This window comes from Amphibalanus amphitrite, unplaced genomic scaffold (genome assembly GCF_019059575.1).
Source record: "Amphibalanus amphitrite isolate SeventyFive unplaced genomic scaffold, NRLGWU_Aamphi_draft 000250F_arrow, whole genome shotgun sequence".
Lineage (NCBI taxonomy): Eukaryota > Metazoa > Arthropoda > Thecostraca > Balanomorpha > Balanidae > Amphibalanus > Amphibalanus amphitrite.
In genome coordinates, this window is record NW_024881745.1 from 357,720 (window position 1) to 381,768 (window position 24,049).

Below are 24,049 nucleotides of genomic sequence, written 5' to 3' on the forward strand. Positions count from 1 at the left end.
GAACATGTGACCTTGAATGTAGGATTTTGTTAACTATCAAATAAACAAACCAATACACAAACGTTGTTCACGAACTGTTCATGAACAAATATGCAAACACAAAACCCTGTTTATAAGTCAATGCTTTCTCAGCGCCAACCATCTGCATTTTCATTTCCATTAATTGTGTTCCTGGCTGGCGGTCAACCCCACCAGACAACCGGTGGTGAAGTCCCCTTTTGAACTGCTTAGTACACCCTCTCAGTGGTGACAGTTTGAGAGACGGCTAGCTATACCACCACGACGGTCTCTGCCGCTGCGGCGCTCCATCGGTAGTGTGCACAGCCATCTCTTTGCCCTGTCCTTACAACAGGAGCTATTGTTAGGACAGGGCATTAGCCCTTCCTGGTGAAGGAGCGAAGGAGCTTCCTGCCAAAAATAAAGGCTAACGTGCCCTGTTCATTTATTGAACTGAGCGTCTGTGGGTATCCTGTCAAGGAAAAAGTTGAAGGCTTCTTCTATACCACCTTATCTTTGAGGTCGTTTTTCTTGTGACCAAGACCAGGGCGATTCAGAAATTCCCAACTATCGCAAAACGAACATCTTAAGAAGTTATAACTTTCTCGTTGCAATAGCTTTATAACACAACATGCTTCAAATGCTCGTATATTACGAACGGTCGATGCAGGAAGAAACACAGACATACAAACAGACATCAGCTCAGGTAACAATCTGCCATGGTCTATCCCAGACTCATCCCTAGTACGGCTGGTACTGGGGCTGGACGGGCTTGGGGGCCGGGGCCGGCTGATAATCGCCCTGGGGCACCACCGGCACCTGCGGGATCGGGTACTCGGTGGGCACCGGGACGGGCAGGTGGGCGCCCTGCGGCTGGTAGCCGTTCACGCCGGCCGTGTAGGTGACGGTGTAGGTGACGCCGTACTCGTCGGTGTAGCTGTACTGTCCCTCGCGAGCGTAGCTGGGCTGGCCGCCGTAGTCGGCCACGAGCCGGCCAGAGTCCGAGGCAGAAATGCCGTTCTCCGTCTGGTAGCTGTAATGAAACAGGTTCACCACGTTAGAAAATACCAAAAGGTTGTTTAACTCAACACATCTTACCTTCAGAGACGTCTCCATATGAAGAGCATCAGAGTAAAGCTTAAAAACCCTCAAAACTCATGAAAATCACTAGAACTTTAGGACATGGATGGTCTTGATGCAATAACTCCCAATCGCTTACCTTGAGTCGTAGGAGCCGTCGGGGCGGAGATCGAACTGCTGAGAAAGGATCTGGGGGACCTGCTGTCCGTATTTCTGGGTAGTGGGAGTGTATGGAGCAGGGCTCGGGGGAGAGTAGCTGGGCTGGTACTGGGGAGCAGAGGCGGCGACCGTGGCCAAAACTGCAGCGAACACAATCTGAAAAACACAACAAGCGATGTTTCGTTATAAGGATTGACTATGAGAGTGTGATTATTGTTCACCAAAATAAAGCGAGATGATAGCATAACGTTTGACGTGTAATTGTTGGAAATGATGGAAAAGAAGATGAAAAAGTATCAAATCAACACCGCAAAGCTTTGCATATCCACGCCACTCACCAGCTTCATGTTTGATGATTTGAGGATGTGTGTCCTGTGAGCTGCAGTTGACGAATGGTGTCCTCAGCATCATTCCGCCGGGCTTATATACGGAACGGGCTCGACTGGCCAATCTGCATCAAACACTCCTTGCCCAGCTGAAGAGTTAGCCTTGCCCCTTCCGTCACAAATAACTGGAAATGTTCCGTCTCCAGCATGACTTGATATGAGCATCAAGCGGTCCCACGCGCGATCCTCAGATATCCATCAACTTAGTGTCCGTTCTAAATGCTGTTCTCACGATAGTTGAAGAGCGACATAGAGTATTCATTGTTCACACTTTTTATGAATAGGTTTAAACATGACTATCTGCCCTATTTAGAGTGATATGATATATCAAGTGATCTAATCTGATGCTTAAAAAACATAGATGGGAAAGGGGTTCGGAAATACCTTAAATGTTACTTGATGAGAACTGTTGGAATGTTATAGGAGGTGGTTTTAAGGTTGACGAACTCCAGCGCAGCAGGACGAGTGCATAACCATATTTCATTTTTATATCATCCAATTCTGTCTCAGCATTTAAAAGTTGACGATCAACCGCAATCACTGAAAGTTGTGAGTTGGACAAGGAAAATTGGAATGTCCATTACCTTGTACCGATTTTTCTAACCTGGTGACCTGAACCAAGGTCATCCGGACCTGAAATTTCCAGGTCATATCTAAAAAGGCTGCCCCATAGGCTGTGCAAAATTTGGCGGCGCTCGCCGTTTTTACGCTTTATTTGAAAAACCCTGGGGGGGGGGGAGGTCGCATCGATCCCCCAAACCCTGCCAGGGCGATGGTTAACGACAAACTATTGACAGCTGATAGCTGGCGTACCTGGCATTTGATTCAAATCGGATCATGTGACGACAACCACATTTTCTGGTCAGATCATATCACTCAACTATAAGGCAACAAGTAAACATCTGCCCTGTCCAAAAACATCGCAGCTTCGCTCCATCCGTGCCGAGCAATATTACGAAGAGGGATGAAATTAACAGCAAGTTGTAAGATCTCAAATCATATGTAATCGGTTTCATATAGGAAATGGGACTAAAAATTAAAAGTGATAGTGACGTCAAACTGTCAACTTTTTGGTATACCGATACCAAACCGATACAAACTCGGTATTTGGTATTTCAATCTTAATGTTTTTGGTATTTTGTTGGTATCATGAACCCTTAAGAGGCTAAGAAATCGGTAAAAAGTTGGTATTTCCTCATGTTCTCAAGTTGGTTTGGTTTTGGTATTTCTCCACGGTTTTGGTTGGCATTTGGTTTGGTATCGGTATTCCGATTTTCCGTCATTGACATCACTACTAAGGACTACAGAGCTATGAACTCTGTCCGAGCGGCGCTGATAAATCCCGGGGCAAGGTGCGGCTCGGTCCTCGTTCCTCGTCTCATCTCACGTGTCCCGTTGCCATCGCCTCATCAGCTGATTCACCCCGCGGGGAAGGTTCTGAGAATTTGCATCCCGCAGATCCGGGAGTGGTGCAAAAAGAACGGCATAATCTAAAACACAGATAGCCCTCGCTAGCAACGCTCGGGTATCCAAGGCAAGCAGACTTGAAAATGCGTTGTCACAAGTGCATACTCGTACATTAACCCGGCAGGCGGTGGGCCTACCAGCCACCTTCCGCGCGGTGGGGGGGCATTTCCCCCCCCCCCGTATCTCCGAAACTACTGGACGGATCCGGAAAATTCAAACGGCGTTCAATAGCCCTGTCAAATTTGTCGAAGCAAACGAAATTTCATTGACCTCGGCGTCACCGATGACGTCACAGGTCAGGTCAAAGATAAAATGTTTCACCGTTCACGGGGCTTCTAGGGAAAGCGCTATAACACCGAGTAAAACGCATTTTGTCGAAAATCAGCGATAAGGCGTCAGTTGTCTAGTACATATGTTGCTATTAGAGGTCACTGGTCATACCAGGTCAGGTCACAGGTCAGGTCACCAAAGGTCAACATGGGTCACCACATGAGCCCAACTTTACTAAGGTTATGCGATGCATGTTTTATGGCCAGTTTTTCATTTCCAACTCAATGGTGTTGGTTATAAGACCATCAGGTACGGTTTAGGTCACTTCCTGGTGGAGGTCAGGTCAAGGTCAGGTCAAAAAACGTCAAATTTCAAAGTTGATATTTTTGCATTAAATGGGTAGGGGAGAGTGGGGTAATTTGGCCGCTTTTTTTAGAAAACGATATAACTTAAAATTGACGACACATTTCTGCATTTTCTCAACGCTGGCAGGTGTCGCATTCATTTTACTTCACTGGACAGTGAACTTGAAATGATAGAGTAATTACTTATATTGAAATTGTGACGCATTACAAAGGTCTGCAAGGCGGCCAAATTGCCTCACTAACAGGGTTATTTGGCCGGGGGTGTGGGGCAATTTGGCCGGTGTTAGTTTGCGGTCGGGATTTTCTGTTATATTGCGAGTCAGCTTCAGATTCAGCAATGACGTGTGTCCTATGACGCATTTGCCGCATTTTGGAGGTTGACTCAGGGGTCACAGGGGTCAAAATAGCCAAATCAGCGGCTCTAGATGCGATATAGGGTTGTATACGACTCAGTCAATAGCAATCAATTCAATCACGACAAATTTGGGAAACCAATCAAATCAATCAAGTCAGAGCAGTTTTCGGGAATTGATTCAATCGACTCAAACGCAACAATTAAAGGAATCAATCAACTCAATCAAACGACTCAAACCAAGACATACATTAGGTTTTTTGCCCCACCAACTTGGAAAAGTGTCCATAGCAGTCTGGTGTACCTACCTACCTACCTACCTACCTACCTACAGAAGAAACAAAAATATTGTCAATTAAAATTATAAATTGCCATGCCATTCAAAGTTTCTATGTAATAAGGAAGGATACCTAGTGATGGACAGGTGGATCATGATATTGAGGTTCAACTGGTAGAATTGGAGCAGAAGTTTCATTTAAAGGAAATAGTTCACTTTCACGAAATTATTTTTTTTGCAATGGATTTATGATTTTTTATGTTCAAAATGATCAGCAAAGAAAATAAAACCTATTTATAACAAAATATTATTTTCTATATTTTGATATAAGAAGACCTTTTCAGTTTCTGTAAGGCACAGGCGATCCAGTATGAAAAGAGCATGGGTTCCGAAAATTCTTCAGAAACTAGAGAAATTATCGCGGCCACCGGCATTTGGGCGATCTGCTGCTGCTGAATGTCCTTATTGATCAGTACGATAATTTCTCTTGAGTTCTCGTAGATAATTTCACTAGTTTCTGAAGAATTTTCGGGACCCATGCTCTTTTCATACTGGATGCGAATATATGCAAGGCACACATCCTCAACGCAATACACCTTTTTCGGGACGAGAAATAGAATATCTTTGCCTAGGGTGATCGTTGGGCTGTAAAAGCTCCTGATTTATGCTCGTCTCAGCCCAAGCTACGGAACTGCTATTCCAGTTCAAAACCCATGTTAAAAAGTGAACTATTTCCTTTAATGGGTGCAAAATAACCCAGTAGTTGACTCGCCCCTTAACCCAAATCACCACCTTTCTCCTAAAAGTTGTCAATTTAATTTTGGCCATAGTCCAACTCCATTTACACTAAATATCAGATATTGCAGTTGAAAGTTGGCTGCTCGGATTTTGGCAGTGTTCGTAATTTGGCCATTTACCCTACACCATGTCTATTTCAATGGATTATATGCATCAATAATATATTAACCATAGGGAAATAGAAATAAATATCTTACCTGTGGCTGTATGTGACGGTTTTGGTTAGACAGAGACTGACGGGCAGCCTGAAAAAAAATATTTCCACACAATGTGCATTTGAGACGTGGGATGTTGTCAGATTGGGAAGGAAGATATTTGAAGTATTTAGCGGTCCACGAGTCTGGACGTGGCATGTCAATGTTAGGTACCTATGTGAAGAATTCAAAACATTTGTGTTTGAATTTTATTGCAATACAATTTGAAACTGTTAGGACTGGGGGATAGGGATGAGGATTAAAAATATATTTAAAAGAAAATGGAGAGGACAGGAACTCTGGAACCACAGTATAAGTTAAGGACAAAGGAAGTGGGAACGAGGAAAATTAAAACGCGAAAACGGCACGGTGCGACTGCATGAAAACGTTTTGCCAATAGGTAAGTATGCTAAGCTTTTATAAATCCTTATTCTACCTCTTTTGATTTTTTGGTAAGATGACGTCATTGATTATCATGTAGTATGGTAGATCATCATAAAATAAATCGTTTGTACAACACCAATTTCGTTTTAGTTATTATTTTATTTGTAATAAAACCACTTGATAATATTCGGTAAAAATTTCAAGGAAAATGAAATATATTAAATATGTTATGCTTAGGCTCTCAAGAGAAAAGAATCAACAAACGTTCTGCTGCAAATTAAACAATGCAGCAAATTAGCTATTAATTAGGCACGTAAACGTAAATAGCGAGACGAAAACGGCGCTTTTGTTTCAGTTATTTTTGTAGGGGTTTCAGATATTTATAGAGTTCAGTGGGTTGTTTCTGAGATGTGGAGATGTGAATTATTAATTAATCACACTTTATTAGTATATAGGGCCTTGCACTTTATCATCTGGATTAAAAAAGCGTTTCCTGCTGAGTGCAGAAAGGTAGGTAGGTGCATCGCCAGGTTCTATCACCAGGATTGGTGCAGTTATTGCAGTTTGAGTTGAAAGTCAAAGTTGGCTGTTCATGTTTAGGCCCTGTTCTTTATTTGGCCATCTACCCCATATTGCAGTTGTGATGACAAGCAGTTTTCAGTGTAGTTTTGTGATCTTTGATGTCATCAATTGGTGTCATTATTTTTCGTCAACTAAAAGTTATTTGAACTTTCCTTTCAATCGACTCAATCATACGAGTCACTCTAATTTTCAGGAATCAAATCAGTCAACCAGTCGCTAAAGTCAAACGAGTCAGTCAACCAGTCATCTCGAAAAGTCAATCGACTCAATCCAATCAACTCAAAATACGCGTTGAAACAAATCAATCAATTCAATCGACTTGATTGGTATACAACCCTGGATGCGATCACAGTTTTTTACGAATAACTTTTGAATTAATCAAGCTAGGCCAAAACTTCGAGTACCATCGTAATTCTCTCGTCAGTCCGCATCGAAAGATATATGTGTTGACCTTGAGAAGTCAAGGTCAAAGGTTGACCTCAGGTCACGCTGCATCAGGGCGCTTGACCTCAAGGTTACGTGATTTCAAGGTCATCATGCATATCATTCGATGCGCCTTGGCGAGCTGAACAGAATGAGACTATTTGTGCGGCTGTACCATTTTTATGTAAGGATTTATTAGCAAAAAACGTTTGGTAACCTTTGATGACGTCACATGCTCTTACAGTTGACCAATCGAAAGTAAGGCATCGAAGTAGTCAAAGTTGGTCATGAATCATGTCATTTATGGTACAATTGACCATGAAAACTCGGCCGTCCCAGCATAGTGACCATGAGCGCACCGGCCAAGTTGCCCCGCTAGTCCCGGCCAAATAACCCCATATTGCCATTCTGAAAATTTTTGTCTATAAAGTAATCACGGCTATACGGAATTAGATAAAATTGCTCTTGGAACCGCTGATCACCCCCAAGAATGGCGCTATAATGTCTGAATTCGTTTGTAGCCCAAACACTACATGTTATACAACTTTGTAAACAGAAGTAAAAGTTGCCATTTTCTAATGAAATTAACGTTTTATTAATTTTGAATAAAACTACGAGGGGCAAAGTTTTGACATTTGTCCTCCAGTTATTTCTACCCATGACAAATGAATAGAGACTAGAGTTATTTCACTCACTTTTAGTAGACATCGTACAGGTGGGGGCGGCCAATTTACACCACCGGCCAAATTACCCCACTCTCCCCTATCGATTCGATGCAGCTCGTCACGGGGAGTCTAATGGTGGTCTTTGTTTTGCGCTACGAGGTCTACACCTTTTTAGGCGCAATTTCAAAAAGTTGAAGGCCAAATTCAAAAAGTTGAAGTTCAATTTCAAAAAGCCTAACACCAATTTCAAAAACTTTAAGTCCAATTTCAAATAAGTTAAGTCCATTTTCAAATAAATGAAGTCCAATTTCAAAAAGATAAAATACTATTTCAAATGATATGCTATGAACTATTACATTTAGTAACATTTAGTTTTTAGACCGTCATTTCCATGTAAACGATGGATATGCAGCTTGCAAGTGAACTTTTCAAATGACTCACAATAGCCAGGAGTATGTTGAGGTAAACGGCTTCATACAAAAGAACGTGCAATATAATCGCAAAAAAAGAACGTGCAACATACTGTGGTTGGCTCAAATGTTCAAATGGTTGCTAACTTCGAATTCAGCTAAAAAAACTAGCCTAGAAGAATGTAAAACCCAAAAAAGTGAACCGAGGTCAACAAAGGTTATGACCTAGCCTGACCTTCAAGTGACCTTGACATCTACCCAAATGCTTTGGAGCAGCATCAAATCACATGTTTGAACGTTTGAAACCACGGAAAGCTTGCAAACGCGCAGCTAATGCGAGCCGACATACGCCGAATCGCGATTCCGGCCAAACATGGTCTCGGAAAGTAGGTCACAGGTCAAAGGTCATTTGAGTCAGGGTCATGAAATTTACAGGGTAGGTGTAGAATTGATCAATGCGAGGGTACTGAAAGTTTCGTCGCAATCGGCCGCTTTCCACGTGAGTTATTCGCGAAAAACCTTAGAGGGGTGCATCAACCTCCCCCCCCCCTGTGCCGGCGAGGGTTAACGACAAAATAATTATGATACCAATCGTTATCCTACATCTTTCATCGAGTGAATCTAACATATCATCATGTTTGCTATGGCATAAAAAGATTATATTATCTCTTATTGCATCACTCAACAACTCGTTTGAAATTGTATTTTATCTTTTTGAAATTGGACTTCACTTATTTGAAAATGGATTTAAGTTTTTTGAAATTGGACTTAAGCTCTTTGAAATTGGTGTTAAGCTTTTTGAAATCGAACTTCAACTTTTTGAATATGGTCTTTCACTTTTTGAAATTGCGCCTAAAAAGGTGTAGAATTGCTAAAAATTGGGTTTGAAAATTTGAGGTCATCAATTTTGAAGTTTTTTTCGCTATAACTTGGCAAAAAAAAAAAGAAGTATCGATCTCAAATTTGGTATGTTGATAGAAGGCCGTAGGGACTATCACATATACTCCGTTTTTTTTTTCGAAATTCAAAAAACGTTTTTGATTTTTTGGCTATTATATTAAAAAATCTATTTTTTTATTTTTGGGGGTCAAAATCCAAAAAATTTGAAAAACCGAAACAGCAGTTTTGTAGCCCTTTTGATTCCACACCTTTTATGTCGCAACATTTTTCTGTATCTCTAAAGCTGTAGGCCTGACAGCTCTTCCCGCGAAACCTTTTTTGGGTCGAAAATGACAAAAATGACGTCACGCTGACGTCATTAGCGGCCAACCTATCAGAGCCTTTGGACAAATTTTTGGTCACCATGTGCGCTAGCTGCTCCCGGGAGGGTACTGAAAGTTTGGTGACGATCGGCGCAGCAGTTCTCGAGATATATTGAAAAAAAAAACTAAAGGGGGGCAAAAATGCCCCCCCCACCGCCTGGAAGGTTAACAATTCGAAGTACAATGATAAGTAGGCTTGACGCTTGACAGAGTGTTAAGAAAGATTTAGTCACTGGTTCAAACCCACGTAAACCGGCTGCAGAAACCCCAGTTGACAAAAATCGCAAAAGCCTAATTGGGAATGCCAGTTTTCGGATACCAATAATTGTTTGAAGCCAACCACGGCGTGGCTGGACAGCAATTAGCAAACAAACGTGTGGCGTGGTCCGCGAGAAAAACGGTGACCGAACAAAGATCAACTGAATAACGAGAGTGGCGCCAGCCGTCGACAATACCGTGGTGAACGTTTGTCTCCAGCTCCATCCCCAAAACCCGCCTACTTCCAAGCAAAACGAAAAAATGCAGTCCCCGCTCCAAAGGCAATAAAAATAATGACACGTGTAATCCTCGTCGGACCAATTGGTTTTCTTCGTAATGGCTGGTAGGGGGAGTGAGTATAGCCTCCTCATCGCGTAGCCACTAATTAAATGGAATTCCGCAAAAAGTGTGTGCGCCGTCACGACACGCAGCGACCGGCGACAGTAATTACCAACATGGCCCATAAACAGCATATCCATACGGCTTGAGTCCTCATTCAAAAATGTCGCGCAACGGACATCTTTTCCCCCTGATCCCTACATTGCAAATTACAAAATGAATGATCTATGTACCTGAGGTTCAAAGAAATGACATGCCGTTTTCTGTATCGAAGTCGTTTCTCGAGATATGAAGGTGGATAGAATCATCCAAAGCCCCGTCAGTTGACATACCCAGAAGGTTCAGCAGCGACATGGTATCCCCACAGAGCTGAGTACTTACCGATGACGGCTGGCTCGGCACCACCATATTGAGTTGATCATCACACAACAGCGTCCAGCTGTGTCACTCAGGCTCCCATGATGGCTAGATGAGACCAGAGGCAAGAGTCCGGCCTGGTCCCGCACACGCTGAACGTTCCCGATGAAATCCCAACGACCTCTAATGCATACATCATTACGTTACAAAATTATTACAAAGTGAGGCAATCACAAATGACAACCTTTTTAGAATCAAACTCAGGCTTGTGATTCCGCTCAACAATCTAAGCATAAAAGGTCCACTTCACTTGTCACCCCGACACAACACAAAACACCTCACTTTCTGAGTACACCCATTCTGTCCAAGTGTAACACTTTCAGGCTTCACCACACCATCGCCGACCACTCCTGAGACGCTTCCCCGCACCATGCCACCTGAGAACTGAGGTTCCTGACTGCTCACTTGCCTCTGGGCTCCCTCGCTTCACACTCGCTTCATGGTTCGCTCGCCAACGACGAGTCAGTCAGCCGGTGTCCAATGACACAGCCTCGTGGCATCGCTGGGCTGGGCAGAGAGAGAGAGAGAGAGAGAGAGAGAGAGAGAGAGAGAGAGAGAGAGAGAGAGAGAGAGAGAGAGAGAGAGAGAGAGAGAGAGAGAGAGAGAGGGAGGGAGAGAGAGAGAGGGAGAGAGAGAGAGAGAGAGAGAGAGAGAGAGAGAGAGAGAGAGAGAGAGAGAGAGAGAGAGAGAGAGAGAGAGAGAGAGAGAGAGAGAGAGAGAGGGATGCTTGACATGGGCAGGATGATCATCAGTTTTCACAAAGTAATTGATGCAAAGTCGTTTCATTACAAAATCGCTTCATTACTCATTACACTCAGGATTAAACGTTTACCATGGCGATCTGACATTCATCCCGCAGAATAGCAAACCCTGGTTACATATATCCTCATTCGCATCATAAGTTGTATTTTAGTGGAAAAGCAACATATCTAATTACTATTATATTTTTATTTTTATATTGTGTAAGCTTCAGCTTGATCTGAGGTGTCCCGAATCTGGGCTAAATCCGGGCTGTCTTGATTATCATAATTTTTTACCTTGATCTCAAACCATTCCATATTATGTAAAAATTGTTACTGATGCAAAGAGTAAGAAGTACCTAATAACAAAACCATAGATAACATGAATCAACAATTTATTCATGTTAACAATTGATTCATGTTAACAAATAACAAATAACATTCATGTTAATAAATAACAATTGATTCATGTTATCTATGACAAAACAAATTCCATGTAATAAGAAAAAAATGTGCATTGGCATATTTTACACTGCACATAGTATTGGCCAGGAAAACCGCTATAAGAGTTTCACATGGACAGTGGACACGGACTAAGCGAATGCCTCCATCACTCGGTGTGTGGGGGGGGGGGGGGGAGGGAGCGGACTCGTGGCCGCCAACCGAAGATGGCAGCGCCATCTGAGCACCTTTTGCCTGCGGTAGAGGGCAGGGCAGGTGGGATCTGCATGATTAATTTGCCGTGATCATCCTGTGTCAGTCTGGTCATGCACTCATACGGCATATGACCTGGGTATGTCATGCATGCCCTCCAGGCTACACGTGTCATGAAGAGTTGTAGTTGTCTGGTACCAGCATCTATGGGCAGGTAGCTAATCGAGTGGCGACAGCCACTATGATGTTTGTGGCGACAGGCCCTCCTGTTTGCGGTGACGCTGCGACGGTCACTCCTGTTTGTGGCAAAAGTCGCTCCTGTTTGTGACGACAGTTATTCCTGTTTGTGGCGACAATCCCTCCTGTTTGCGGCGACAATTCTTCCTGTTTGTGGCGACAATCCCTCCTGTTTGCGGCGACAGTCGCTCCTGTTTGTGACGAGAGTACCTCTTCTTGAGACGACAGTCGGCACTGTTTGTGACGACAGTTCCTGCTGTTTGTGACGACAGTTCCTCCTGTTTGTGGCGATAGCCACTCATGCTTATGCAGCAGTCCGCCGTGTTTGTGGCGACAACCACTCATGTTTGTGGCGACAGTCGCTGCTCTCTATGGAATTTTGAATTTGATTTGTTCAAAGATGACGCGTTACTGCATTATGGGTTACGTCAGGTCGACTATCCGTATCTCGCTCTATGTAAGTAGGCGCAAGTCAAGATTGCTAACTTCGCCACATATGACATGGACTAAAAAAGCTAGGACAAATTGTCACTATAAACAATTAGAGTTCCTACTGCTCAAATAATTGCTAAATCCAAAACGTTCTGCCAAAACTAGCATAAAAGGTCATAAACTAAAGCAAGTAGCAACCGCATTCATCAAACGTCAACGTCAGTGATAACGTCTACTCGTGACCTAGACTTGACACCTACCATAAGTCATGGGGCAAACATTATTAGCTTAGATGTTGGCAAGTTTCTAAATAGGCAAACATTAGATAGTATTGTTTCATGTCCAAATGGGTGAAATTGCAGGTAAACCTATGTTTTGCCCACCAATTACGATAAACAACAGCTTGCAAACAAGTGATTTACGTCCTTATTCACCAAGACGTTCTGGTCTGCGATCAACGATCGCACAGCTAAAAAAAACTCAGCACACGTTGGGCAATCACTATGCGACTATGATGTTCTTTGCGGTGCGCTGCTGTTGGAATTGGACAGAAAACCGGATTGTCTCCAGGGCTGCGTTCCGCTGAACTGCTCCCTGCTGCAGGTACCTGTCCCACCGCTGGCCGGGTCTGCAGCCGGCCACCGAATTCCTGCCGGCGTGTCCGGCCACTCGGCCAGGTTCGACGCTCTGTTGACCTTGATGACGTCCGATGAGCCACAGCTGAAGGACCCGGTCTTGGTCTGCCGCCCACGGGAATACAGCAAGGGAGGTGGAGGGCCATAGAAGATCCAGTAACTCCTATCCTACTCTGCCGTCTAAAGGCTGAAACAGACTCTTCCCGCAGTCTGGAGATTGCATGCGAGAGCCTGTCCAATGCACGGTACACTCACTGCTTAGTGCTTGGTAACCATTCTTATTTCCAAAAAGTGAAAATAGTTCGAAAACTAGAATAATGATAACAGGGCTTATTTTGAGTCAATTTCAGGCGACCAACATGCTTTCAAGTTTCAAAGACTTTCAACCACGGGCTCCGCCAAGGTTTCAGCATGAGGGGCCCAACCCAAAAATGTACAACCCTATACATGAGGCTACATTACGGAAGTTAATTTATTGGGAAGGGGGAGAGGGGGAGGGTCTGGAACTCCGCGACCATCCTCCTCCCCAAATCCCGTGGTGGAGCTCCTGCTTTCAATCCAGATATTCAGCCTAAGCAATCGCAACAGTTTTCTGTGACCGCTCAGACGTGGAACTGTGTGGAAACCGGTAAAAAGTCTCGAGACCATTCTCTGTGCGCAGTGCAGTGATGATAACCGGATCCAGTTCTCTGATATGGGCATGCAAGATTTCATGACATTTTTTCGTCTAGCAGATTTTCGTCGGACAAATTTTCGTCCGCAGATTTTCGTCTGAATGAATTGTCTCGCAATTTGTTCATCTGTACATTTTTTTTTTTCGCCAGTGTATATTTTCGTCAGTACGTTTTTTTTTCAAACACCCTCTTTGACATTTCTTTGCTTGTCCAAAACGTGTAAAAATCGAAAAATGGTAAAAGGGAAAGATTGGCTGCGATGGCGAATACATAAAGAGCAGAATGGTCAGATCAGAACATAACCAAACCTCACCTAAAACTACCTACTGATTTTTGCCTACCGGGGGATAAGGAAAAATTACTTTCGTGTATAGATAGCAAGCAATGATAAGTCAAATGTTTTTAGGATAAGTTGTTATGCATCAGGCTTCAGGCTAACTTAACCCTCGCCGGACCTATTGGTTTTCTACATACGCGCCGGCCGAGGGGGGGGGGGGCGGGTACGACCCCCCCCCCTCGCCGTTTCGCCCCTGGTGGAGCTAGCGCGTCGCGGAAAAAACGAGCGTGTGTGCCATTACGAGACGCAGAGATTGGTACCCCGATTTTAAGGTCCTAGGTCAACCGGTGACCTCTGAGGTCAGGTCAAGTGCCCCAGGGTACGGTTCAGTTTTTGGTGAATAACTTCGCAAAAAACGGCCGCAGAGCCGCGATTTTGGCAGCATCGTGTTCGCCTCGCTCAGGTGCGTCGAATGATATACTTTTTGTCCGGGTCAGGTCAACTTTGGGTGTTGACCTCAGGTCAAGGTCAGGTCAGCACCCCCAGGTCACGAAGTTGGTCAAAAGAGGTCATATTGCATATCATTCGATTCGGCAGGTCTTCCTGAGTCCATTGGTGGCTTTCTCGACTCGCTAGCTCAATTTGATCAAGAGTTATTGACGAAAAACTAATATGACCTTGATGACGTCATAAATGACGTCACGCAAGGTCAACATTGCAAAAGTGACGCATCTAACTTTGCAAGGAGTGCATCAAATCACGATTCTGTGTGCTTGAGATAGTTGGAGATCGTTCCCGGCGCCAGAATAGCAGTTTTCATTTTTCCCCATTGACTTATAATGGTGAGGTCACGAAAATGACCTGACCTCATATGACATTTAGGAAAAATCCGAGATATACAAGTTGTGAGACTCATAATGGATACTAGATCCTGCAAGTTTCATTTCCCTGTGACATCTCCTCTGGCAGTGAGGGCGTTGCGAAGTTGCGACATCTGAAGACCGTGCAGAGGTTCACTTATGACGTCATAGGTCAGTGACCTGACCTGACCCAAAAATGCGGTTGGTGTCAAAAGATGCGGCTTGGATCAAAGGTCAGGTATGCCAAGTTTCAGCTCTCTATCGCCAGCGTGTTTGGAGCTATCGCGAAAAAACCCTATGGGGGGGGCGGCACCCCCCCCCCCCTCGGCCGGCGAGGGTTAAAAGTATTTGGCTTACAATTGCCTGTAATATCTCCTAAGGCATTACCCGGCACTGCACTGCTTCGTCCCTATTATCATTATGACGTCACTCTCCTTTCCTCACAATATAATAGCATCGTAGTACTTTTTTCATTCAGCCTTGGAGTTGAAACAATGTATGTTTGCGAGGCAAAATCCAAAGAGTATACATAGTACATAGTTACATAGTTAGTATACATAGTTAGTATACATAGTTACTAGTGGTGTCAATCGGAACTTGAATCTTCGGAATTGTGATTTTTTTCCAATGTCCACTTCGGAGTTCGGTTGGACAATGACAGCAGGCTTTGGACAACTTTGGACAATCGCTTGCTACACCTCAACATTTTTAAAAGTAATCTTGTTTCACATTGATTGGCTGTTAGAAAGCTCAGCTTTCGATATAATTAACACTTTTGAGCTGGTAACGATACATTAAAAGCAAATTAGATAACGGTGTTGAATGTAAACTATTGCGTAAACGTCGGACATATTTGGACAGATGGCTGGCTTGGACATTTTTGGACGGACAGTCGACGTAAGCATTGGACATTGGACGGACATTGGACATACGTTTTCTGAAATTAACACCACTAATAGAGTTACATCGTAGAAAAGAGAGAGAGAGAGAGAGAGAGAGAGAGAGAGAGAGAGAGAGAGAGAGAGAGAGAGAGAGAGAGAGAGAGAGAGAGAGAGAGAGAGAGAGAGAGAAAGAGAGAGAGAGAGAGAGAGAGAAAGAGAGAGAGAGAGAGAGAGAGAGAGAGAGAGAGAGAGAGAGAGAGAGAGAGAGAGAGAGAGAGAGAGAGAGAGAGAGAGAGAGAGAGAGAGAGAGAGAGAGAGAGAGAGAGAGAGAGAGAGAGAGAGAGAGAGAGAGAGAGAGAGAGAGAGAGAGAGAGAGAGAGAGAGAGAGAGAGAGAGAGAGAGAAGAGCAGGTTACTGATGAGATAAGCTGAACTGTTGATTGCAAAATGAAGCATTTCCAGCGCTTGGCTGAAAAGTCTCGTGATCAAAGCCTCCTCCGAAGAAAAAAACTATTTACGGCGACTGACTTATGGGGAAACCATTCCCAAGACGATCAACCCCTGATCGAGCTCAAGCTTCGCAGAAAAAACGAGCGTGTTGCCCATACCTTGGCATCGCCTTCACGTGATCTTGTCACCCATAATAATCCATAGGACAAACATCAATTGTCAGTTGGGAGTGGACCCAGTTTGCACGCATACGCAAGTGCAAGGTGCTGCTTCCACATTATGAGAATGGCTGGGCCAATAGCGTACAAATTTAACTCGCCGCTAGAGAACAGTTAGCTGGGTGTTGGAACTAGTGATGTCAATTACGGAAAATCGGAATACCGATACCAAACCAAATACCAACCAAAACCACGGGAAAATACCGAAACCAAACCAACTTGGGAAACTGAGGGAAATACCAACTTTTTACCGATTTCTTAGCCTCTTATACATTAGTGAGGGCTTATGACACCAACAAAATACCAAACACATTACGATTGAAATACCAAATACCAAGTTGGTATCGGTTTGGTATCGGTATACCAAAAAGTTGGTATCCGATTGACATCTCTAGTTGGAACTACACCTTCGCACTTGCACACGTGCAGGCCTCACGGCTCACTGTCCCGTTCTCTCGTTGGTTACCCACAAAAGCGTCTTACTGGTTTAAAAAAAAAAACTGATTTACCTCACCGCTGAAGAAGCTATTTCTGCACAACTTTCAGTGTATTGGGTCATTGCAGCATGCGTATAACGCAGTACGTATCACATGCAACGACAATCGCGCCATTAACGCAAGGACGCATTTAACGAACACATACGAGCACTAAAACAGTGCAACATCGCCTCGTCGTACTAGAGTATGATGCCCTCCAACCTCGATGGAAAATCCCATTGCTAGAAGGCCAAAGACCATGTACGAATCACTAAGACAGGTGCATGAATGAAAGACTTTACTGTTCACCGCCCGGTCTGAACGGACTGCGAGTTCAAGTTGGACTGGGTCTGCGAGCCAGAGACGCCGTCAATGCTGGACGTGCTGCCGGAGGCCTGGTTGACGCTGCTGCCGCCGTTGGAGGCGCTGCCACCGGCCGAAGAGCCCAGCTGGGTGATGGTGGTCTGGCTTCCGTCCGGTCCGGTAGTCTTGCCCTGGGTCAGCTGGCTGCCAGCGGTACCGGTGGCCGAGCCAAAACCGGGTATCACTGGAAGGCCCGGCAGACCCGGGACTCCTCCGAAACCAGGGTTGGTGAACTGCGAGGACTGAGAGTTGGTGTTGGAGGAGCTGCTGCTGCCAAGGGGAGTGTTTAGGTTCTGGTTGTTGCTGGAGGCAGAACCGACGTTGACGCCGCCGTTGGCCGCCTGACCGCCGGTGCTAGCTTGTTGCTGGACAACGGTGGACGAGCCTCCGAATGGGTTAATGGTTTCTCCCTTGATGACGCTGCTGCCAGCCTGACCCTGAGCACTTCCTTGGCCAAAACCTGGGAAGGGTGGAACAGCAGGGAAGGCGCCTCCAAAGGTGCCGAAACCTGGAAGAGATCCCTGCTGCGACTGGGCGTTGGTGTTGGACGAGCTGCTGGTACCGAGAAGACCCGTCTGGCTCTGGGTGTTGCCGGAGGCTGTGCCGACGTTGAATCCGCCGTTGGAAGCCTGTCCTCCGGTGCCCGACTGTTGCTGGACGATGTTTGTCGAGCCGCCGTGAGGTCCGATGGTTTCCCCCTTCACGATGTTGCTGCCTGACTGGCCTTGAGCGCTACCGGTACCGAAGCCAGGGATAGCCGGGAAAGACGGCATGACAAAACCTCCTCCAAAGTTGCCAAACGTCGGGCCTGCGTTCTGCACAGACTGGGCGTTCGTGTTGGAAGAGCTGCTGGTTCCCAGGAGACCCGTCTGGCTCTGGGTGTTGCCGGAGGCAGAGCCGATGTTGGAGCCTCCGCTGGCCGCCTGTCCTCCGGTGGCGGCCTGCTGCTGGACGAGAGTAGACACTCCACCAGTTGGCAGGACGGTCTCGCCCTTGGTGATGCCACTGTTGGCCGTGCCAGACGAGCTGGGACTCACGGGTACGCCCTGATTCAGCAGCTGGGGCCGCGCCTGGACGCAGGCCATCACAGCCAACAGCACCAGCGTCGTACGAAACATTCTGGAACCAACAACGAGATTATTGTTACAAATTTCCTCAAACGATCCCATTTTAAGCAGTAACTAGTTACTTCATAATAATGAACATCTAAAATGATAACTTGTGGTGTCATATAAAAGCAACTGCTGATCAATTTTCCTTTTTTATTAGTGTAACGATCATGTTCAGATTCCTTTTCGACAATTTTGAAGCCAACATAGGCTACACGTTGTTTCAATATCTTAGTCCAAGACAATTGTTTATATAATCAATCATAAGCTGCTCGTTAAGCCTTCCTGCTTCAATCAGCTTACCTGGTGATTGAGTCTGCTACTGATGTGGCTTCACTGCTGAGTATTGCACGTGTCTGGTGCAGTTTCCCGGCCGGTCCGGTTTATATAGGGCGGTCGCAGTCAGCTGCTGCGGTGTGATGACGTGCCGTCTGTCTGCAGTGCGCCACTGCTCGTCTGCAGCTCCTGTGCCGGCACCCTCGACTCGGGAATCCCGTCCAGTCGGCGGCGGTGCGGCCCCTGTGGCGGCGCGGTGTGCAGGAGCCTGCTCGCTCGCCGTCGCCGAATAGCACGAACCTGTTCTGTGGCGCAGCACCGCCGCACGCCACCGTGATTGCCGTAAAAACCGGCAGTCATGACGTCAACAACCGCATGCCGGCTGATATTTGGATCGCCGGCGCGGAAGAACAAGGGACTTATCTCAGTAGACATGACTTTTGAAAACTGAGTGTATTGCGCGCTTGCAATACCTTGAATTGAATTTTTTGGTTAACCTTTTTTCAACATTAAATTACGATTGGAAAACTTGTTTGTGCCCAAATACTCCAGTCGCAATTGATGGCACATCAAAAGACATGCGCCTGGAAGAGCTTGGCAGAGTAGACAATTTGGAACTTCTTTTCCAAGGAAAGAGCCGATGGGTATTATGTTCCCCACGAAGCTCTCACCAATTATGGTCTTGCACTGGATAGCAGAAACACCAGCCGAAACAAGGCCGGACTCTGATTCACTGACGTTTCCTTTGCACGCACTTCTTGCGTCACTACGCATGATTTGTGCCGCTCGCCTTTCCCCCAGAAAGACCATGCGTGACGCGGTAATTCTAGGCAAAAACTGCAGCGCCAGGTAAGTAGATTGCATGATTCTTGGCAGAGAACTACGCAGGGTGCGTGAAACCTGTCAAGGCTTCATTGCCTTGCCATGCTTGATGACGTCACAGGTTTTGCAGAGATGCTGTATGTACCTACATTGCTTGGTCGAAAACGCAATTGCACGCTTAGCGGAAAGTAGTGTGAAGACCAGCAATCCAAACACGTTATTGCCTTTTCCCTTCATCTATCGTGCTTCATTTCCTGTTCTGATACAATGCACCTGCTGTGTTCCAGCAGGGAAATGGGATTGTAGTTTCCTTATGACGCTGCGTTGTTTCCCCATGACCGTAACTGTTTTCTTGTTATGGACGGTCAATTTACTCGAATATCTGAAATGAACTGGTGAAGGTGAGAGTCATACATTGGCTCTTGGATTTCCAGTTAACCGCGAGTTGCTGGGGGGGCGTTAACGCCCCCACTTTTTTCGCCGGGCCATAGCATAAAAACGGCGCGCCGCAGGCGCGCCAAATTTTGGGTACCTTTAGGGAATTGATTGAAGTTTATTGTGACAAAGTTTCAAAAACATCGGTCGGAAATTTTTTGGGATATCGAGGTTTTAGTGACGTCATGATTTCTGAGTTTTCGACCAAAAACGGCAAATGTTCAAAAAATCATATAAAATCACAGAATAGACATACAGACATGCCGTAAACGCCATTAGACTGCCAATACCATGATCAATCAAATGGCTATCTTCGATTATTGATTATCGTTTCGCATTTTCCATAATCTTGAACTGAATCTTGGCAATTTTTCGTGACTACTTCACGACCATGATACATGCATTTCTTAAATTGAACTTTTTGAGCCAAACACGTACACATATGATAAAATGAATGTCACCATCGTGTTCTACGCCCCAAATTACCTATAAAACATGTGTCACAGGCTGCGAATATCAGTTTTGATTTTCGGGGATATGTGCCTACCCGGTTGACCTGACCTTGACCCTGACCTATGCTTGACTGACCCCTACATGGAGCTGACACTCTTGTAGGCCTTATATGATGGATTGTGCACCGTTTGGACAGAGTTTATGAAGAGAGGCGCCCATTGCGAAGTCCTGAAGTCCATGCTACTGAAAGCCCGATTTCAGGTGTTTGACCTGACCTTGACCCGACCTGTGACCTCAAAAATCAACTTTAAAGTACTCATTTGAAGCGTCTCGTCGCGCTCTTTCGTTTGCCGCCTCGTGCGTTTCGCTGCGCCTATTGGTTCTCGAGTTATCGGCTGGGGGCGTTTAACGCCCCCCCCCCCCCCAGCAAACGGTGGGTGGCGAAATACCCCAGCAACTGCCGGGTTAACTATAAACACGTTGAAAAGCCATCAAACTGCAACAGTCTGAACACTGGACAGAAAAGTCGCTACAGCAACATACCCATAAGCGTTGATGTATTACAAATCAATTTGCATTGGTGTTTTACCTACTTCAACTGGCATTTATTCAAGATGTTAACGCCAGTTGGGTCCGTGGGTAAGCTTGGCGAAAGTCTTAGCTGCGATAGTAAAAGGACAATAGCCGTTTTCACGACGGCCATCTGGTACACATTTGGTGCATATCTGGTACAGATTAGGTGCAGACTTGGTCAAATCAGGTTCAGTGTGTCTCTTAGCAGCTATCAGCTAGGGTTGCACTAATTGCTTTATGCCTGCTTTGTCATATTATCAGAGAGCATCATCGATTAAAACACTGAAATGATTTCATAACATGAAGATATTTGCTGTAAAAGAGATTAGGTGCAGATTTGGTCAAATCAGGTGCATTCACCGGATAGCCCGTCGTGAAAACGGCTGTGGTAATACCCAATAAAAGATACACCTATTTACCATACAAAAAAAAAACTATTTGTCATATTCCTATAGCTCACGTTATGCTGCACCACTTTTTACGTCCTTGAATTGCAATCTTTTTATTAGATACCTAATGCCGAACCGCGATGAACGACATATACCAAAGTCGGTAGATGATAAGTGTCTTCGACGACCTTCCAGGCCTGATAATCCATCCATGACATCAGACTAATGATAATGATAGAGCGCAGGTGCCAGATCCACAATTTCAGACATTTTATGATCGAGAATCTAGACAGGAATTGTCTGCGGTCGCTGGTAAATGCAACTGCAGTTTGGTGGCCGCAATCAGTCATGTGCCAACACGAGGCATGCTAAACATTGCCCTCCTTGGCTTTCCCAAAGTAGCCAGCTGGAATTTCCCGATCGGGGACAGGGGGTCAATATGGGAGCAACAAGCTCAGGCCGTCACAGCTGCTTTCGTCCTTCCTTCCATCTAAAAATTGTAACTTTATACAGCTAGAGTGCTTCATCAAGGTTGATAGTTTTATATGTTACCGATGTTTGCACTCAAACCTTATTCCGCATGTCACACTGCCCCAACTTGCAGTTGTTAGTCATGCCGCGAGTGAAACAAGCCTCTGTTCACGAGGGGAAGGCGCTGCCGCCAACCATACGCACTATACGTATACTACATATACATACACTATGTGCCGCTACATACCGTGGCACTGTGCGCACTGGACACTACCCACTGAATTCTCTGCTACAAATGCACTATATCTCCCCAAAACTCTTCCCATCCCTGTAACGCCCGGTTCGCAACAAGGCGGACAACAAGGTGGATATCGGATATTGTTTGTTAGTTTTTGACACTCGCTGCACCTATTGGTTTTCCAAGTACGCGCCGGCCGAGGGGGGGGGGACGCGCCAAATACGCGCGCCGTTGGTGGGTACGACTACCCCCTCGCCGTTTCGCCCCTGATGGAGATAGAACGTCGCGGAAAAGGTCAACCGGTGATCTCTGGGGTCAGATAAAGTGGCCCAAGGTATGGGCGCAGTTTTTCATAAATAATTTCGCAAAAAAAGTCGTAGAGCCGCGATTTGGGCATCATCGTGTTCGACTCGCTGATGTGCGTCGAATGGTATACCTACTTTTTGTTCGATAGGGGTCAATTCGAGGCGTTGACCTCGGGTCACGGTCAGGTCAGCGCCCCCAGGTCACGAAGTTGGTTGAAGTCACGAAGTTCATGTCGCATATCATTCGATCCGGCAGGTCTGCATCTGAGGAGTCCTTTGGTGGCTATCCCGACTCGCTAGCTCAATTTGATCGGGAGCTATTGACGAAAAATTCTTATAACCTAAATTACGTCACGCAAGGTCAACAAAATCAAAGTGAAGCATTGGTGATTGGACCTTGCAAGGAGCGCAAAAATCACGATTCAGGAAGGCAGCAAAAAAATTAACATCCTTATCAACAATTAAAGTCTTTCAATGCCTACTTCGCCAATGTTTGAACCGCCAGAGTGTTGCCTGGATTCCCCCCCCCCCCCCCAAAAAATGTAGAACACCGCTTACCACTTGTAGGTAGGTGATTTAAGTACAGAGTTAAGCCGCGTCCCACTGGGGTCTGCGGATAATATGCGCTACTGGGGGGGGGGGGGAGGAGCTATTCATAGCCACCCCCTCCTAACTCTGAAACTACTGGGCCAATTGTCAAAATTCAAACGGCGTCTGATAGCTCCGGTAAAAAACTGCCCAGCGAAACCTAATTTTCTTGACCTCGAGGTCACCGATTACGTCACAGGTCAGGTCAAAGTATAAATTATCGATGCTTTGCTTGCTCACCTTTTCGGCTCTGGCTGCCGACGCACAAGTCAGATAAGGCTCATTTTTTGTTTACGCACTTGTTAACCCTCGCGGGCCCGGGGGGGCGTTTTTCGCCCCCCCCCTGGCGAATATTTGCGATAGCTCCCGAACGCTTAGGAATAGGAAAGCGAAACTTTCAGTACCTTTTCTCCCATCAATTTGACATCTTCTGAAGTAAAAAATTTGGACCTAGCCCCCTTCATGACGTCACAAGGTCCATTTTTCTAGACCCCTGCACGGCAAACTTCGGCGTCACAGACGCAAACTTCAAATAGCTGCTAAAAAATAGAGTTTAAGAGATAAAGACAAATTACGAGCACGGTTGTGTAGCGTTTGACCTAGAGAAAAATAGAAAAATAGTTTTGGTGACCTGAGGTCAGAGGTCAGGTCAACGACCCCGAAATGTGGTTTTAGTTTTTCGCAAATAACTTCGACAAAAATGGTCCTAGAGCTACAGCAGTGGTACCATCGCATTCGCCTTGTCAAGCCGCGTCGAATGATATATATTTTGTTCGGAAAAGGTCAAGTTTTATGTTGACCTCATGTGACCTCGAATGACCTCTGGTTGACCTTGACACATGAAAGGTCGTTCATGATGGATTTGTACCCGCTGATCACGAATCTGGCATCTATTTTCCTCTAAGCCTTCATTTAGAGCTTCCGGATGGCAAAATATCTTATTTATTATTACTAACTTGAATTAGTGAAATAGCCTCTAGCAGGGATACTCTTCAGTGACCTTGACCTTTGAGCAGCCTTGTATCGTAAGAGGAACCACAAATAGGCAACTGATAAGCCTCAAAACATTTCAAAACATTTTGAAAGTTAGAACGCAAGATGTGCGAAAAAGTGCCAAGTTTGAGGACAGTTTTGAGCGTGACCTTGACCTTTGATTTTGAGCACATTTTCGGAATCCTCAGATTCTCTTCTTTTGTTTGACACCCAGTTTTGCCGGTTTGATGCCGCCTGCCGTCCTCTAGAAGGCTTACTTTGAGATCACTACACATGTGCCGGTTTTTGCTTTTGACCTTGACCTCTGACCTTGAAAATTGACCTGAGGTCAAAAAATTTAGGTGCTTTAGAATCGTCTCGTAAGGATCTTTCGTTTGCTATCGCTTTTGTTTCCGTAGCTCCCTTATTTACGGAGT

The 24,049-nt window shown here is 45.3% G+C and overlaps 2 protein-coding genes across 2 annotated transcripts; both read right to left on the minus strand.

Annotated features, from left to right (window-relative positions):
• Window positions 1–637: 637 nt before the first annotated feature.
• On the minus strand, window positions 638–1,618 carry LOC122386421 (endocuticle structural glycoprotein SgAbd-2-like). Its single transcript, XM_043375598.1, has 3 exons — window positions 1,575–1,618; window positions 1,217–1,392; window positions 638–1,030 (listed from the first exon to the last, which is right to left on the minus strand). The coding sequence occupies exons 1-3, from the start codon at window positions 1,581–1,583 to the stop codon at window positions 739–741; spliced, it is 477 nt and encodes a 158-aa protein (XP_043231533.1). The 5' UTR covers window positions 1,584–1,618; the 3' UTR covers window positions 638–738.
• Window positions 1,619–16,670: 15,052 nt separating this feature from the next.
• LOC122386405 (uncharacterized transmembrane protein DDB_G0289901-like) lies at window positions 16,671–18,535 on the minus strand. The gene is made up of 2 exons (XM_043375575.1): window positions 18,394–18,535; window positions 16,671–18,100 (listed from the first exon to the last, which is right to left on the minus strand). The coding sequence occupies exon 2, from the start codon at window positions 18,097–18,099 to the stop codon at window positions 16,924–16,926; it is 1,176 nt and encodes a 391-aa protein (XP_043231510.1). The 5' UTR covers window position 18,100; window positions 18,394–18,535; the 3' UTR covers window positions 16,671–16,923.
• Window positions 18,536–24,049: the final 5,514 nt, after the last annotated feature.

Coding starts and splice junctions, on each gene's coding strand:
- LOC122386421 (XM_043375598.1), bottom strand. Junction 1,031..1,216: donor GACGGCTCCTACGACTCAAG/GTAAGCGATTGG, acceptor GTTTCATTACAG/CTACCAGACGGAGAACGGCA.
- LOC122386405 (XM_043375575.1), bottom strand. CDS start 18,099: ATGTTTCGTACGACGCTGGTGCTGTTGGCTGTGATGGCCTGCGTCCAG.